Source organism: Carcharodon carcharias, chromosome 1, assembly GCF_017639515.1.
Source record: "Carcharodon carcharias isolate sCarCar2 chromosome 1, sCarCar2.pri, whole genome shotgun sequence".
Classification (NCBI taxonomy): Eukaryota; Metazoa; Chordata; class Chondrichthyes; order Lamniformes; family Lamnidae; genus Carcharodon; species Carcharodon carcharias.
Genome location: NC_054467.1, coordinates 199,800,295 through 199,817,853, shown reverse-complemented (window position 1 = coordinate 199,817,853; position 17,559 = coordinate 199,800,295). Strand labels below are relative to the sequence as shown.

The window sequence follows — 17,559 nt, the reverse complement described above, 5'->3', positions numbered from 1 at the left end:
TTTATGACTTTTCCATGAAAATGAGCTATTACATAGTAAAACTAATATTCCCAAGGCTGCCTACGTTGATCGTGCCTTTGCCTAAGTGACCAGGAAAAATATTTTTGATTTATACTTTATTTTTCAGTTTTTTAAATTTAATTTTCTATTGTTTAAAATTTTTCAATTGTTCATTAACTTTTTTTCTGGTCATTGACTGTAGCATGAGGCATCCTTGTGTCGCTTTACATAACGTTTGCACTTTATCAGTATTGTGTTGATGTAATTGTTCCATAAGGCTGCAGTTTTAACCCGCTTTTGAAAGGGAATTTGTAATGCTTTATGCTTAGCTTTTGTAAACTTTTCTTCACCTGCTCCATTTATAATTTTATTTTGGAAATTTAATGCTTGTGTTGTGGCGCGGGAGACAGAGAAGTTGCCCTAACTTACTGTGAGTTTGCAGTGTGGCAAATATGCAGTAAGAAAAGGCAGTCTACTCTGTGTTCTGTGATTTATATTGATCCTTTTAATTTAACTTCTGTGCAATTGTGGACTTTTCAGTATAAATTCTATGTTCTTTTGATATACAATAATGGAAGAACGTGAGGGACAAGAAGTTCTCAAGAGGCCAGGAAGATGAGCTAGGCCAGCTTCTTCCTGTTTCTGCTGTGTACTTTGACCCCCATTTCTTCCACAGAACTGAAAAATTCTGCTGTAGAGAGTAGGCTCATGAGTAAAGTGCTGGATATATTTTTTTCAATTAATCCATCATCTTTACAAGCTTTAGTTTTGAAGCAGCAGTGTTTTTCCCATTATCTAGTCTCTAGCCTGGAGACTTGTTAACATTCACATGACTTAGATTTTTGTTTCTGCTCTAGGCTAGAGCCAATGGTTTACAATCTTGTGTGATTATTATTCGCATCCTTCGCGACCTCTGCCAGCGTGTACCAACCTGGGGGGCATTGCCAAGCTGGGTGAGTGCACCTATCATTTACTTAGTTAGATGCATAAAAAATACTTGATGATCATCTCTGGCAAACTTTAACAGGGCTTAGGAGAACATACTAATTGCTCCGAATAGCAGCCATTTGTGATTTAGGAATGAAAGAATACTTACAATAACAGCCTGGTAGCATAACTCCTTTGTATGATTGGTTATCCGAGTATAGGATGTACTTGGCTGGTGGTTTTAATGTTTTTGTAAATCTTAATATGACCTAATTAAACCAAAAGTTTCTTTGTAGCTTGCAACCTCCTTTTATGCAGATGTGCTTTTCAAATAGTGATTTCCAGTGATGCCCATATCCCAAAAAAGCATTTTTAAAAACTACTCTTGAGCATGGAGTGTTATAAACTTCTTTAGCCTTATTCAGGTGTAACCAGAATTAACTGTTCAAGGTGATGAAACTAGCTGTACACTAAAGGAAAAATCTTGCTTTCAGCCTGCAGCGAGGAAGGATTGAAGGGTCAAAAGAAGAACTTGTGTTTTAGTAACACTTCATGATCACTAAACATCTGAAAGTGCTTTACAGTTCAATGAAATACTTTTGAAATGTAGTCATTGTTGTAATGTTGGAAATGCGGCAGCTAATTTGCACAGAGCAAACTCCCACAAACAGCAATGTGATAATGACCAGATAATCTGTTTTTATGATGTTGATTGAGGGATAAATATTGGCCAAGACATCGGGGATAACTTCCTCATTCTTCCTTGAAGTAGTGCCATAAGATCTTTTGCATCCAATCGAGCAGACAAATGGGGTCTTGGTTTAAAGCCATAGCCGAAAGGCAGAGGTTTTTAACCAGGTCAACTAACCGGTTACTGTATTTTGAAATGGTACATTTTAAAAAGTGGAAGGGGGTGGGGGGAGCATTGTGTTTCGGTCCATTAACCCCAGACAATTTGGAGTGTTGTGAAATGGTACTTGAGGTTGAGTGTAACTTTTTGAATTGTGAAAGGAGTATACCCTATTAGTGTTCAGCTGTTAAAATTTTGAACAATATTTCTGGTATCCCTAATATCGATTTCTCTTTCCTCATTGATCTCGCCTTTTGCCTTTAGCAATTCCACTTAATTTGTGGTCTTTCCTTTCCTGTACAGGTGCCACACACCCATTACTATGGCCAAGTGAATTACCTTTAAAAGCCTAATATTTGCAGATCCTGCCACAACCTTGCCCTGTCCTATTGAGAAACTTTCTCCAGCTGTATGCCCTCAACTTGCACCCCTCTATGCCTCTGATTTCTCTTCAACATCATCTGAGTCTGTCCTTGCAGCTACTGGGTCTTCTATGGAACTCTTTTTTTTAAAGAAAAAAGCACTATTACTTGATTAAATAACTGCTAATACTGGAAATCTGAAATAAAAAAAAGGAAGTGCTGGACATGCTCAACAATCTCGACAGAAGAAGAGTCACACTCGACTCAAAACGTTAACTCTGTTTCTCTGTCCATAGATGCTGCCAGGCCTGCTGAGTATTTCCAGCACTTTATAGTTTTTATCACTGTGCCTTACTGTCTCTTCAGATTCTCTCTAAAAAACATATCTCTTCAATTATATGTTTGATCTCCTCAAATTCTTTTACTTCATGCTCAAGCATAGCTCATCTTTCTACGCAACCGCCACCCCCCCCCCCCCCCGTAAAAGGCTCTGAGACGCTATTTTATGTGAGTAGCCCAATATGAATTGGTTATTTTATGCTATTCTCTGTTAATCCTTGTGCAATTTACATAGGCCATGGAGTTGTTGGTGGAAAAAGTAATCAGCAGTGCTTCTGGACCACTTAGTCCTGGTGATGCCATGCGGAGAGTTTTTGAATGTGTCTCTTCTGGAATACTCTTACCAGGTGAGATTTGTATGGGTCCCAAAACATCAGAGAGTCGCCCCAAGTGCTAGAGTTCGTTATTAATTAGTTCAGTAGATATTAGAACAAATGTCTCTACCAACTTTCAATCCACTATCATGCCCTTTTCCTAAAGTCTTCTGTCTTCACTGCATATATTTGTCTGTTCCTTACAATCAGCAATGGTTTCAGCCACAACTGCTACATGTGGCAAAACATTCCACACTCCCATCAGCCTTTTGAGAAACGACCTTTAAGTCATGAACATTTAATTTTGGCGATTTACAACTCGTAGAAGTGCCTGGAGTTGGGTGAGGCAGGTGTATCACAAGACTGAATTGTGACCTTATGCTACAATGGATATTTTCGTAAGTCTTCGTCTTAAATGTCAAAAGGTAGTTTTGGAGGTTGAATTATTTCATGGAATTCAGATTTAAACCCTGTTTACAGTAATTGGCTCCATCTTTCTTGTCTCCGTCTTCGAGGATTCTTTGAGGATTCTAGAAACATGGGAATTGCTGGACATAAGACCCAAGGTCCATCTAGTCTGCCTTCAACCATCCTATAGTCACATGATACAACAATAAAAGTTGTCTAATCATGAAAATCAACCTCTTATCAATTAGTCTACAACAGAACCAGACATGAGGTGAGCAATATCTCAATGGTGGAGAGGTTTTGGAATCATAGGTCCTGTTCTTTCTTTGCCCCCCCACGCACCCCCCACCCACCCCCCAAAAGCATGCTGCACTTAGTACATATGATGAAATGATGTCTCAACAAGTATTCATTCGGTGTGTATCAAAAATAAAATTTTGCCAGAATATCTGATTTGCATTTAATCAGCACTATCTGCTTCCACCATCTCCTATGTTTACTTTCATTATTTTACCATTGACATTAAGCTTAGGAAATGTGATCACTAAATTACATGCTCAGGCAGGTATAAATCAATTCTTCAGGAGTAAGTGTAACTCTGTAGTTGATGACACCGGATTATCTTGTATGGGCTAAATGCTGCCTCGTGTAGTGTTATGTTACATCATGTGCTGTAGGTTGCTCATTAATCTTAAAACAAATGTTTTCAGTAGGGTATAGTATCTTCTATTCATTTCTAAGAATATAAGAGTTAGGAGCAGGAATAGACCATTCATCCCTTGAGCCAATTCCACCATTCAGTAAGATCGTGGCAAATCAGATTGTGGCCTCAACTTTCACTTTCCTGCCTGCCCCCTCCCCCAAACCCTCCATTAGCCATGTATCCCTTGCAGAGCAAAAGTCTGTTCAACTTGTCTTCAGTATATTCAATGACCCAGCCTCAGTTGCTCTCTGGGGTAAAGAATTCCAAAGATTTAAAAACCTTCAAGCGAAGAAATTCCTCCTCATTTTTCCTGCCTGCTCCCTCCCCCAAACCCTCCATTACCCATGTATCCCTTGCAGAGCAAAAGTCTGTTCAACTTGGCCTTAAATATATTCAATGACCCAGCCTCAGTTGCTCTCTGGGGTAAAAAATTCCAAAGATTAAAAACCGTCAAGCGAAGAAATTCCTCCTCATCTACATCTTAAAAGAAAGACCCCTTATTATGAAATGGTGCCCCCTAACTTATAGATTTCCTGTCGCGTCCTCTTAGCACTGAACCTATCAAACCCCCTCAGAAAAGATATGTTTCAATAAGATCACCACCTCTCACTCTTCTAAACTCCAATGGATATAATCCCAACCTCTCTTTATAGGACAGTCCCATCATCCCAGGAATGAACATAGTGAACTGTGTACAGTTTTGGTCGTTTGGTTGTACAGAACTTGAGTATTGCTGAGAAAAAGGGACATTTTGTCAAAGCTTTTCATCTTGCACTCATCAGGACAATTCACAAGATAATGTGGTATACGAATTTCGGTGTCAGTGCGATGCTAGGTATGTAGGCTATACATCCCAAAGACTGGCAGATCATATCAAACAGCATATCCTTTCCATTGTTCGCAGTGGACAAGGTACAGACCATACCTAACCAGCCCATGCTTGTAAAACTCAAAACAGTGTCCAACATTCGATGTGATTCCACGATTAGACAGCGTTTACTAAATAATCCTCAGTGTGCTAAGAATTATGCTGATAACCAATTAAAGGTTGTCACTTGGGGCTTGCGCATTTTTTTTATTCATTCATGAGATGTGGGCATCGCTGGCTGGGCCAGCATTTATTGTCCATCCCTAGTTGCCCTTGAGAGCTGAGAGGCTTGCTAGGGCATTTAAGTGTTAACCACATTGCTGTGGGTCTGAAGTCACATGTAGGCCAGACCAGGTAAGGATAGCAGATTATCTTCCCTAAAGGACATGGTGAACCAGATGGGTTTTTCTGACAATCAACAATGGTTTCATGGCCATAGTCATGGTTGAGTGTACTGGAAGCTATTAGTATGTAGGGACCTGTTCTTTGCAGGTAGAAAGAATATGTATACACATTGCGCCTGTTTCAGCTAAACAAAATAAGTGACACCCATTCACTGGGTCATTCCTCCGGGCAATGCCTTGACCACTCAGAGTCAAGCTGCCCAGTTTAAATTTCAGATGATGCTTGATAGGTAGCTATTAGTCACCCCAACTGGTGCATCCTCCATGGCAGCACCTCTACCATTGGAGTCCACTTGCCGATTAAACAGCACTCTTCTCATGCAGTATAAATTTGTTGTTTTCTTTTGCATTATATTCTCGTGAATTGTCCTGATGAGTGCAAGACGAAAAGCTTCAGCAAAATGTTACTACTTGAGTATTGCTGAAAAAAAAAAGCGAACCTTCTCTGAACTGCTTCCAATGCAAGTATGTCCCTCCTCTAAGGAGACCAAAACTGTACTCTAGGTGCGCTCTCATCTTCTCCTTGTATAGTTGTAATAAGACTTCCTTACTTCATACTCCATCACCCCATGCAATAAAAGCCAACAAACCATTTGCCTTCCTAATTACTTGCTGTTCCTGCATGCAAACTTTTTGTGATTTGTGTACGAGTACACTCTGATCCTTCTGTATCGCAGCATTTTGCAATCTCTATCCATTTAAATAATATACTGCATTTCTATTCTCACTACCAAAGTGGTTAACCTCACATTGTACTCCATCTGCCAAATTGTTGCCCACTCAGTTAACCAATCTATAACTCTTTGTAGACCCTTTGGCTTCCTCACATCTAGCTTTCCCACCTATTTTTGTTCAAGAAATCTGGCTACAGTACGCTCTGTCCTTCATCCAGGTCAATAATATAGATCATAAATAGTTGAGGTACCCCACTAATTATTCTTTACCATTGTTGCCACACCTGTGCATCTAGCATTGAGCTAGTTTTGATTTCAGTTTTGTAAATCCATTAAGTAAATGGCTATCCTATAAAATGCTGAAGCTGCAAAGGATATTTGGGAATGGTTCTAAATGCTAGAAAGATGCCAATTTTCTTAACTGTCTTTTAGGAGGTCCTGGACTATATGATCCTTGTGAAAAGAACCCTAGTGACACACTGAATTCAGTGACTGGACAACAACGGGAAGATATCACGGCTAGTGCACAGGTATGTTTCCCATAATTGGGTAGGCCAGTTATATCGTATAAGAAACAAAATTTAAAGTTTTTGTGAAAATCTGTACTTGACTGTAACTAACTAAAATAATTAAATTGTGTATTATTGTCTGCTCCTGTGTGATGAGGATGTTTACTTCATCCCACAATTGATTTAAAATGTGTTTCTAAATTATGTGGTCACCCTACTTTATGCCATTTAACGGAGACTTTACTAAAGGGAAATTCTTTCAGAATTAAACAAGTTTTCTCTTGTTTGCCCCACCTCTGTGTAGGGCTACATGGCAGTCATCCAAGTGAGGAAAATTGTAGACCTCTTAACTCTTTAACATGTAATAGCTTTGAAAACCAAGTGACCTTAGCCATGTGGATTTGCACATTTTTACCTGTTTGTATCCCCTAATATGTTTTCTAGTTATGTTAATTAATAACAACCTACACTTTTCAATAGACTTTTGCATATAATACTTTTTAATTAATGTGTGATCATAACCTTTTTCATTATTTCATCATTGATACTAAATTTGAGGAATGTGACTTGTTCTAAATTGAGAAGTGAATCACAAAATGTCATTGCTTTTATTGAAGTCTGAGTAGTGGACCCAAATGTTGGTACCAGCTGATATCACTGGTCATATTTTAGCATCTTTGCTAATTATTTAACGTAACTAACCTCTGTGCTTAGTGCTTGGGATCCCTTATATTTAATAGCTTTGTGTATTCAGCTTGATGAAATAACTTCCAAGTGTTTCTGGGAACAGTAGAACTGTTGGGAAATGATTCTGCCAGTACGAATAGTATTAATGAATCCTCAATTTTCTGTTAATGACCTATGAAGCCCAGTTTATTTTCAAAGCGCAACTTTCAGTCCAAGAATCAAGAAAAGATTGCCACTCCTCAGAAGCTTTGGACAAGTCACTATCAGGTTGCCACACCACTCCTTTTTTTGTCATAGAATGCTGGAGCTCTGCATTTCTCGTTCGGATTTCCAAACTGGGCGGCTTCAGAAATGCAAAGCATACCTGTCTGGCAGTCCTTCCTCGTAGGGTAGGATTGTCAGGGGAAGCCAAGTCACGCCCCCTTTTTATGGCACTAGTTGCTATACTTTGGTAAATCTTCATTAGCACAGTGAATGGCTGTCAGACATTTAAATAGCTTTTCACTGTTAGTGAATGAGTAAGTGGGTAGGGTGCTAGCGGGGCTTGGTGCTGGGGTGGGTGGGTAGAGGTGGTTTGTGCACAGGGTGTCAGTTGTGTAGTTACCCAGGAGTTAGATATGTTTTTTTCCTATCTAACATTTCTTGGGTAAACACTCTGGTAAGTGAGTTGGAACCTTCTGATGTCTCCAACTCTAACTCAGAGTTGGAGACTTTTTTTGGAGGGTTCTGGACAGAGGGGGATTGCCCATCAGATCTTCTGGGGTATGACCACCTGGAGACAGAAAGACCTGGGCCATTGTAGATGTTCATCTGCACTCCAGATTTTAATGTAACCAAGTTATAATCCCACATTGAGTAAAGCAGTGTTTTGAGTTCTTGATACTGGACATGGTTCCTTTTCCTAAAACACACCTGTTCATCTTAACTGAACTTAACAGCTGCAGTTACTACCCCTCAGAAGAAGTGACAGATGAGAAATCCCCTCCAAATATCCTTTTTTGAAGGATCACTTTAATTCCATGACTCGAGTAATGAGGATCTGCAACCTCTGGCTATTATTTTAGCTAATTTTCATATGTTCTTTGTTTACTGTTGAGAAGTGTTTCTACTGATATGGTACAAGATGTTAGACATATCTGTCAAAATCAACACTGGTTTTTTTTTTAATCTTGAGATCCACTTCACTGAGTAAAACTAATTATATAAGTTGAAGTTTTTGGTTTCTGTATATCTCGGGAGGAAAGAGGGCACTGGTTCTGTAAATGTGAACATAGCCACATTAAAGCTTAACTTTAGTGTTGCAATTATGCTGCAAAATGGGTACTGGATGTTGTTAACTTCAACAGTGGTTGTCTTCAATTTGAACTTTAAGCAGAGTTGATAAATTGCAGAGAAAGCTCCATTTACCATGGATTTTTGTCTTCAGTGATCTGGTATCAGTGCAATGAGGGCAAGTGGATGTGTTAGCGGAGGATTCTGGTATTTTACTTTTTTATTCATTCCTGGGATGTGGGTGTCACTGGCTAGGCCAGCATTTATTGCCCCTCAAAGTGGTCATGAGCTACCTTTTTGAACCACTACAGTCCGTGTGGTATGGATACACCCACATTGTTGTTAGGAAAGGAATTCCAGGGTTTTGACACAGCGACAGTGAAGGAACGGTGGCAATATATTTCCAAATCAGGATGGTGAGTAGCTTGGAGGGCAACTTCCAGGTGGTGGTGTTCCCATGTGTTTGCTGCCCGTGTTCTTCTGGATGGTAGTGGTCGTGTATTTGAAATCCCACCATGGCAGATGGTGAAACTTGAGTTCAACAAAAATCTGGAATCACAAAACCATTGCTGATTGTTGTAAAAATCCATCTGGTTCACTAATGTCCTTTAGGGAAGGAAATCTGCTGTGCTTGCCTGGTCTGGCCTCATGTGACTCCAGACCCACAGCAGACTGGTTGACTCTTAAATGCTCTGTAAACAAGGGCAATTAGAGATGGGCAATAACTGCTGGCCTAGCCAGTGGCACCTACATCCCATGAACGAATATTTAAAAAAAAATCATCCAGGCAAATGGAGAGTAATACTTGTGCCTTGTAGATGGTGGACAGGCTTTGTGGTGTCAGGAGGTGAAATACTTGCTGCAGGATTCCTATCCTTTGACCTGCTCTATTTTTATTCGTTGCTGGCTAGGCCAGCATTTATTGCCTATCCCTAATTGCCTTTGTTCAGAGGGCATTTTAAGAATCAACTTCATTTCTGTGGGTCTGGGGTCACATGTAGGCCAGAACAGGCAAAGACGGCATATTTCCTTCCCTAAACGACATTAGTGAACCAGATGGGTTTTTACAACAATTGACAACGGTTTAATTCCAGATTTTTATTGAATTCAAATTCCACCATCTGCGGTAAGGGATTCAAAGTCAGGTCCCTAGAGCATTACCCGGGTTTCTGGATTACCAATCCAGTGACAATACCACTACATCACCACCACCTCCATACCCACAGTATTTATATGGCTAGTCCAGTTCAGTTTCTGCTCAATGGTAACCCCCAGGGTGTTGATAGTGGGAGATTCAGCAATGGTAATCCCATTGAATGTCAAGGGGCAATGGTTAGATTCACTCTTGTTGGAGATGGACATTGTCTGGCACTTATTTGGCATTAATGTTCCTTGCTGCTTGTCAGCCCAAGCCTGGGTGTTGTTGCATTTGGACCTGAGGAGTCACGAATGATGCTGATCATTGTGCCATCATCGGTGAGCATCCCCACTCTGACCTAATGATGGAAGGAAGGTCATTGATGAAGCAGCTGAAGATGGTTGGGCTTAGAACTCTACCCTGAGGAGCTCCTGCTGTAATGTCGTGGAACTGAGATGACTGACCTCCAGCAGCCACAACCATCATCTTTTGTGCTGGGCATGACTCCCAATCAGTGGAGAGTTTTTCCCTGATTCCCATTGAGTCCAGTTTTGCTAGGACTCCTTGATGCCACACTCAGTCAAATGCTGCCTTGATGGCAAGGGCAGTCACTGTCACCTCTGGAGTTCAGCTCTTTTGTGCATGTTAGAACCAAGGCTGTCATGAGGTCAGGAGCTGAGTAGCCCTAGTGAAACCCAAACTGAGTGTCAATGAGCAAGTTATTGCTAATCAGGTGCTGTTTGATAGCTCTGATGACTCCTTCCATCACTTTACTGATGATGGAGAGTAGACTGATGGGATGGTAACTGGCCAGATTAGATTTGTCCTGCTTTTTGTGTACAAGACATACCTGGGCAATACAGGGGAGGTGATGGCATAGTGGTATTGTCACTGGACTAGAAGGCGGTGGCATAGCGGTATTGACACAGGCACAGTCTCAATAAGGGGTCGATCGTTTATGACTGAAGATGAGGAGAAATTTCTTCACTCAAAACACTGAATTTTTGGAATTCTCTACCCAGGAGAGTTGTGGAAGCTTCATTGTTAAATATATTCAAGACTGGGATAGATAGATATTTGATCTCTCAGGGAAATTAAGGGTATGGAAAGTGGAGTTGAGGCAGAAGTTCAGCCATGATCATACTGAATGACTGAGCAGGCTCAAGGGGCCATATGGCCTGCTTCTGCACCTATTTATGTTCTTAATAAGACAAGTAAAGAAACAAAATATGTGTTTAGATGTGAATCGCAGGATCATGTATAATGGCTGTCTGAAAGCCAAAGCAAGGGTGAAAGAAAAACCAGCAATGAAAAATAAATCACAATGGGGCAGGGATCACAATCTTAAATTGTTGAATTCAGTGTTGAGTCCACAAGACTGTAAAGTTCCCAGGTCAAAGATGAAGTGCTGTTCCTCAAGCTTATGTTGAGGTTCATTGTAATACTATAGGAAGTTGAGGGCAGAAAGGGCAGTGAGAGCAAGGTGGAGAATTAAAATAACAGGCAACTGGTAGCCCAGAGTCTCATTTATTGGCTGAATGTACATGTTCCACAAAGCAGTCACCCAATCTGCATTAGGTCTCCCCAATAAAGAGGAAATCACTTTGTGAGTAGTGAATACAATATAATAAATTGAAGTGCATGTAAATTGCTATTTCACCTGTAAGGATTGTTTGGGGTCTTGAATGGTGAGAACAGAGGGGGTAAAAGAACAGATGTTGCATCTCCTGCATTTGCATGGAAAGATACCATAGGAAAGGAAGATGGGTGTTGGGGGTAATTGAAGTATAGACCAGGGTGTCACAGTTTGTACAGTCCTTTTGGAATACTGAGAGGAGGGACAGAATACACGACATTGGAGGTGGCGGAAATGGATGATGATCCATTGAATACGGGGGCTGGTGAGGTGAGGACAAGGGAACCTATTATGGTTATGGGAGGTAGGAGATGGATGTGAGCAGAAATTTGGGAAATTGAATGGACATGGTCAAGGGTGCTGTCAACTTCGATGGAAATCCTCGGTTGAGGGTAAAGGAAAACATATCGGGAATGCTAATATGGAGATTTGATTTTTTTTTTTGAAGAAGGTGGATTCCTGGAACCAGAACAGGATTTGCGCTGTCACTCTATCCTACTACTTATGGTAATTTTAACGGTCATGCTATTCAAATGTACTGTCCTAAACAGGTGCAGGATTCTATTTACAGCTTATATTTAAAGCTCCTGAACTTGGTGTCAGCTGTCCTTGCGATGAGGAATGCAAGAGTCTCATGAAAATGTTTCAACTAAACCTTTGGTCGCAGAGTGCGTCTGTCTCAGGACTGAGAAATTATAGACAGAGACAGCTATTCCATTGTCTGACAAAGTGCCCTCCTCGCTGAAAAAGGTTCTTTACTGGATTTTAATTTGTATAAAGGACAGCAGTGCTGGGCCTTAACATGATATGTATCATTGGATATAAATAAGTGTAACATCTTTTTATATCTGCAAATGAGAGCTGCAACTCTCATTACAAAATTATCCAATTTACTAACATGCTACTGACAACAATTGGCAATCCCAATGAGCATTGTTTTGTCTTCTGTCAAAGCTAAGTTAATAACCATGTAATTTGCATTCCAGTTGCTCTATCTGTACTGTAGTTGATGATTAATTGTTGGACCAGTTTTCTACTTAGAGTCCATTTGCTCTTTTTTTAATATCAATTTCCTTTTCCATTTATCCAAAACTGGCTACTTTTTGATCAATCTAAAATGTAAACACTTGCTTTGCATGCCTTCGGTGCACAGATTTTTATTTTTGCAGTGTGATGCTTGAATCTCAGCATCATTTTCTTCATGCTATTCGGTGAAGTAGTGAAAGTCTTGTTTTTATATCTTAAAATACAATTTATCTGCATCTCCCAAATCTTAGTTAGCACTACATCGTTTGGGTTGTACTAGATTAACATAATTGATCTCACTGTCTCCTTTTTGAGCTCAATTGGAATTTCCACCTTTCCATCTTGAAGTTTAGTTTCATCATTCACCTGGAATGCTGCTATTTTACTTTAACTTCCTACAAGGCCCAAGTCTCTCCAAGATTTGAGTACTGCACCCATATTTGGAAAGACTTCTTCTAAAATCTGAATAGGCCACCAAAAAAAATGTCCTTTTTCCTGTAGCTAAACATTTGGAGGACCAAAGTGTCATGTTTGTCCATCATCGTTTACTTTATCCGCGTTTGTGGCCTCTGCCATGGGCTAAATTTGACAGTTCATAACATCCGTCTTTCCAATGAGCTTCCGACTCCGTATCCTCGCCATCTCAAAAACTGAATACTGCGTCTGTAACATTGCCCATCCCTACCTCAGCCCATCTATTATTGAAACTCTGATTAATGATTTAGTCATCTCCTAGACCTTTGTTCTGGTCACCACTCTCACAAAACTCTGCTCCTGTATCCTGTCCAGTATCAGGTTCTACTTTCCTATCAGCTCTGCTCTTCTGCTTTCCAGCAACCTTATAGTAAGGTATATAGAAATTTATTCCCTGCCCCTAGCCCCCAGTTTCCTCAAGCTTGTGAAATTCAAATTTTGTCAGTTCTCCATTATTTTCTTGATTTATCCATCTTCTGTGCTGTATCATTCTTGCTTACTTATTTAATTTGGAAATGCCTACCATGGCTTTGGTCCCTCCATCTTGATTTCTCAGTATAACTGCACTGTTCTCCATGTCATCAGAGCACATTAGGTAACTGTTGATCATGGAAAAATGGCTGTTTTGTGCAGCTTGTGGACATTCGCAGCTGCATAATTAAATCACTCTGGATTATTGTTGACTTGGAGCAAGAGAATGGGAGAGTGACATTTAAGTATTCTAAAAGAACGAATTCTTCGGGCTTCTGTATTTGTTCAATCTGTCGATTAGAAAAAAAGTGCATGGAACCTGATGATCCAAAGCTGCAATCAGAGCAAACTTCAAGCTTTATAATTTAGAATTTATCATTGACAATTTGGGGAAATCTATAGCTTTTTATATTAGGTAAATGGTTGATAAGAAACTTTGTGTCATTGCCCTTTGTGTCATTGCCCAAAGGAGAACTACATGTAATACTTCAGAACCTGTCCTGTATACTTGCTGACGTCCCTCATTGATCACTGAATCTTCTGCCTCAACTGTTTTTGAGAAAGCACGTAACTGATGGCCTCCTTGCTATTTTGGTGAATAATACCAGACCAGGATACCTCTTCTGCCTTATCCGCATTTTTTTCTTATGAGGAAGGGCATGTTCTTTTTGTAGACCATTGTTCAAGGTGGAATTCAGTGCAGCATGGGGTGAACCTTCATTCCTGCTGCTCCAAGTTGCTTTGCCGTCATGCCATTTTTCTGTTCAACAAAATGTTGAGATCATCTTGGATTTTAAACAAGTTTATACAATGTGTTTCATGAATTTCACCCCTAATATCTCCTTTTGCCTTGGTGTTTTTTCTTGTTGCTTCTATGAAAGCTCAAGAGTCTACATTAAAGGTTCTGTATAAATGCAAGTTGATGAATTCATATCTTGTACTGTACTACATCTGTTTTTCAGAGTAGGTATAAAACTTTACATTAAAGGAGTAGATCAAAACCATAATTTTTTTTCTCCATTCTACAGTTTGCATTGAGATTAGTAGCATTCCGTCAGATTCACAAAGTCCTGGGAATGGATCCATTACCTCAGATGAATCCACGTTTCAATGTACGTAACCGAAAGAGGAGGAGGGACAACAGTGATGGCACCGATGGATTGGAAGCAGAGGGAAAGAAGGATAAAAAAGATTTTGACAGTGGAGAATTTTAAAACATTATGCATAGTACCCCAGATTGTTAATACAATGTTGACTTTCTGTGGACTTAGCAGAAAGCAATATTTGATTTCTAAGTTTCAGTTTATTTTAAATATAGTTAATGGTAAATGTAAATAAAGTACTCACCTGCTTTACATTCAAATGGCATGTTGTCTAAGCATATTTAAGACTGATTGTTAATGGTCCCATTTGTGGCATTTATCCAGAACTACTAAACCTTTACGTCATTTCTTTTGTTTAATCGTTAGCACAAAACCAATTTTATAAACTTAGAGATTCTAATGTAAACAGATATCACTTTCAACTTGCATCCGGTTTGGAACATTGAAAGTGGATTGGAGGGCCATGTAGATCCTACAACATTCTATAGATAGCAGTATTTCTAAGGACTTGCAACTCAATACTGCAACTTCACTTCAACTAAACATGTGCTTTTGCAGAACCTGTAACTTGTCTGTCAAGTATAAAGATGAATGTGAATTGGTTTCTTTGGTTTATATAAAGTTAGTCCATTGTCAGCTGTGCATCAGCAAAAAAAGCAGTTCTATGTATGGGCTTGCCAGCAATTTTAATGCAGTGCTTTTACAGTCATTCCTAGTAAATCTGCTTGCATGACTGAGCTATGGCTTTGGAGGTTTGTGTTGTAGAAATGCTTTTATAAACTAACAGTTTCTATGTTTTTTTGGTTTTGTTTTCAGTGGTAAGGATGATGCGTAGTTTGTTTTATATGGTTTAAATATGTAGTAATTATAAGCTTGTGTGCAGTTGATGTGTTGAACAGTTCTGTTGTAATTGAAGTTGAACTGTCCCCCGGTGTATACTTTGTCACTTCATACCACCACAATAAAACTTAGAGGATATAATATTTTCATGTATTGTGTGGCTTCAGTTTCTCATTTTTGCATTTTGCATCCTCTAGCACCACCACTACATTGAATCACACAAGATAACCAGATTTCACACATTTAATGTTTAAAAGGAAAAATCCAGAGATACGCGTAGCAAAATAGATATATTTATTAATTCCCCTTTTATCTTGCAATGCACTATTCTTAGCTTAAAGAAAGTGCTTAACTATTAGTCAGGTGTCATATAGGCCTTGTTAAAGTTCTGGTGTTTTTTCTTTTTCTTACTGTAAGTTGCTAATCTTGGAAAGAAGAAAACTTGTTTTGAAGTGTAGTCACTGTTGTAAAATGGGAAATGGTGCCGGTAATTTGTACTTGACAGGGCTAGTATCCATGCTGGAGGAATCGAGGCGTTTACAAAAAGTTCGCAAAAACCAATCAATTTAAATTCCAGTTGTTATTCCAAATTGAGATAGGGGTAGGCCTCATTGAGGAAAAAGCTTTTTGGACACCATAAAAGCAATGGTCAAGAATCAAAATAAGCATTGTATTTAATCGAGGGAGATGGACATTGGTTCTTGAATTTCAATTGATTTATTTTAGCAAATGTTATATTGGTCGGGGGAAAGAAATTCAAAACAGCAGCTCAAACCAACAATTTGATTCAACTCAGCTGTTGCAACTGTCCATTTTAAATTTGTTTTTAAAAATGATTTTCACTTTTGATTTCTATCAATTACTGGTGAGCACCAGCTGTGACTGTTTTGTCAACATTTAAGTACACCAAAACTGACAGGAATTATCACAAGATCAGCAAATGTATGCTGAATAATCTTGCATGTAGCATTTGTCAATTCGGTGTCCCACTTGAATAAAAACAAAATCATGGTTTTCTCAAATAGCACTGAATAAGCATAACAAGGAAGTATTTTGCTCCAGAAAGAGATTGGAGTTTAAAAAAAGGGTAGTTGAGAACAGGAAATTGTAACAGATGACTTCAATTGACCCAACTGCATAATTTGGAGAAGTGATGGTAATGTCACTGGACGAGTAACACAGGTTCAAATCCCACCATATGGATATATAAACTAGGAGCAGGAGTAGGCCATTTGGCCCCTCCAGCCTGCCCCACTATTCAGTACAATCATGGCTGATCTGATTGTAACCTCAACTCCACATTCCTGCCTACCCCGATAACCTTTCACCCCCTTAGCAAGAATCTGTCTACCTCAAAAATGTTCAAAGACTGGTTCCACCACTTTTTGATGAAGAGAGTTCCAAAGACTCTCAACCCTCAGAAAAAGTTTCTTCTCGTCTCTGTTTAAACAGTGACCTCTGATTCTAGATTCTCCACCAAGAGGAAACATCCTTTCCACATCTACCCTGTCAAGATCCCTCCGAATCAAAAGTTTTAGTAAAGTTGCTTCTTACTCTTCTAAACTCCAGCAGATATAAACTGAGCCTGTGCAATATTTCCTCTTAAGACAACCCGCCCATTCCAGGTGTCAGTCTAGTAAACCTTCTCTGAACTGCTTCGAATGTATTTACATTCTCTCTTAAATAAGGAGATGAGTACAGGACTCACGATGTCTCACCAATGCCCTGTAGAACTGAAACAACCTGAATTACCTGGAAAAACTCAGCAGGTCTGGCAGCATCGGCGGAAAAGAAAAGAGTTGACGTTTCGAGTCCTCATGACCCTTCCACAGAACTGAGCGTATATAAGGAGAGGGGTGAAATATAATCCGGTTTAAGGTGCGGGGCGGGGGGTGGATGCAGTGGTGTGGTTGTAGGGACAAGCAAGCAGTGATAGGAGCAGATAACCAGTTTTGATTATTTGCTCCTATCACTGCTTGCTTGTCTCTACAACCACACCAGCCCCCCCAACTTCTCTCTCCCCTCCGCCCCCACCTTAAACCAGCTTATATTTCACCCCTCTCCTTATATTCGCTCAGTTCTGTGGAAGGGTCATGAGGACTCGAAACGTCAACTCTTTTCTTCTCCGCCAATGCTGCCAGACCTGCTGAGTTTTTCCAGGTAATTCTGTTTTTGTTTTGGATTTCCAGCATCCACAGTTTTTTGTTTTTATCTCTGAAACATAACCTGTCTACTTTTGTATTCAATTCCTCTTGCAATAAATAATAACATTCCAATAGCTTTCCTAATTACCTGCTGTACCTTCATACTAACCTTTTGCAATTCATACACTAGGACACCCAGGTCCCTCTGCATCTTAGAGCTCTGTAACCTTTCACTGGTTAGATAATATGCCTTTTATTCTTCCTCCCAAAATGGACAATATCAAATTTTCCCACATTATGCTCCATTTGTCAGATCCTTGCCTGCCTATTCACTCAACCTATCCAGATCCCTTGTAGCCTCCTTATGTCCTCTTCACAACTTACTTTCCTACCTATCTTTGTGCCATCAG

The 17,559-nt window shown here is 39.7% G+C and overlaps 1 protein-coding gene across 3 annotated transcripts in view; it reads left to right on the top strand.

The window, feature by feature from the left end:
* Nucleotides 1-15,148, top strand: part of zfr (zinc finger RNA binding protein) — a 101,237-nt gene extending 86,089 nt beyond the window's left edge. For all 3 annotated transcript variants that reach the window (XM_041211935.1, XM_041211866.1, XM_041212008.1), the window contains 4 exons: nt 858-953; nt 2,714-2,825; nt 6,282-6,379; nt 14,091-15,148. In XM_041211935.1, coding sequence (XP_041067869.1) covers nt 858-953; nt 2,714-2,825; nt 6,282-6,379; nt 14,091-14,276 — 492 coding nt within the window. In that variant the 3' untranslated portion in view covers nt 14,277-15,148. The remainder of the gene's footprint in view (nt 1-857; nt 954-2,713; nt 2,826-6,281; nt 6,380-14,090) is intronic.
* Nucleotides 15,149-17,559: the final 2,411 nt, after the last annotated feature.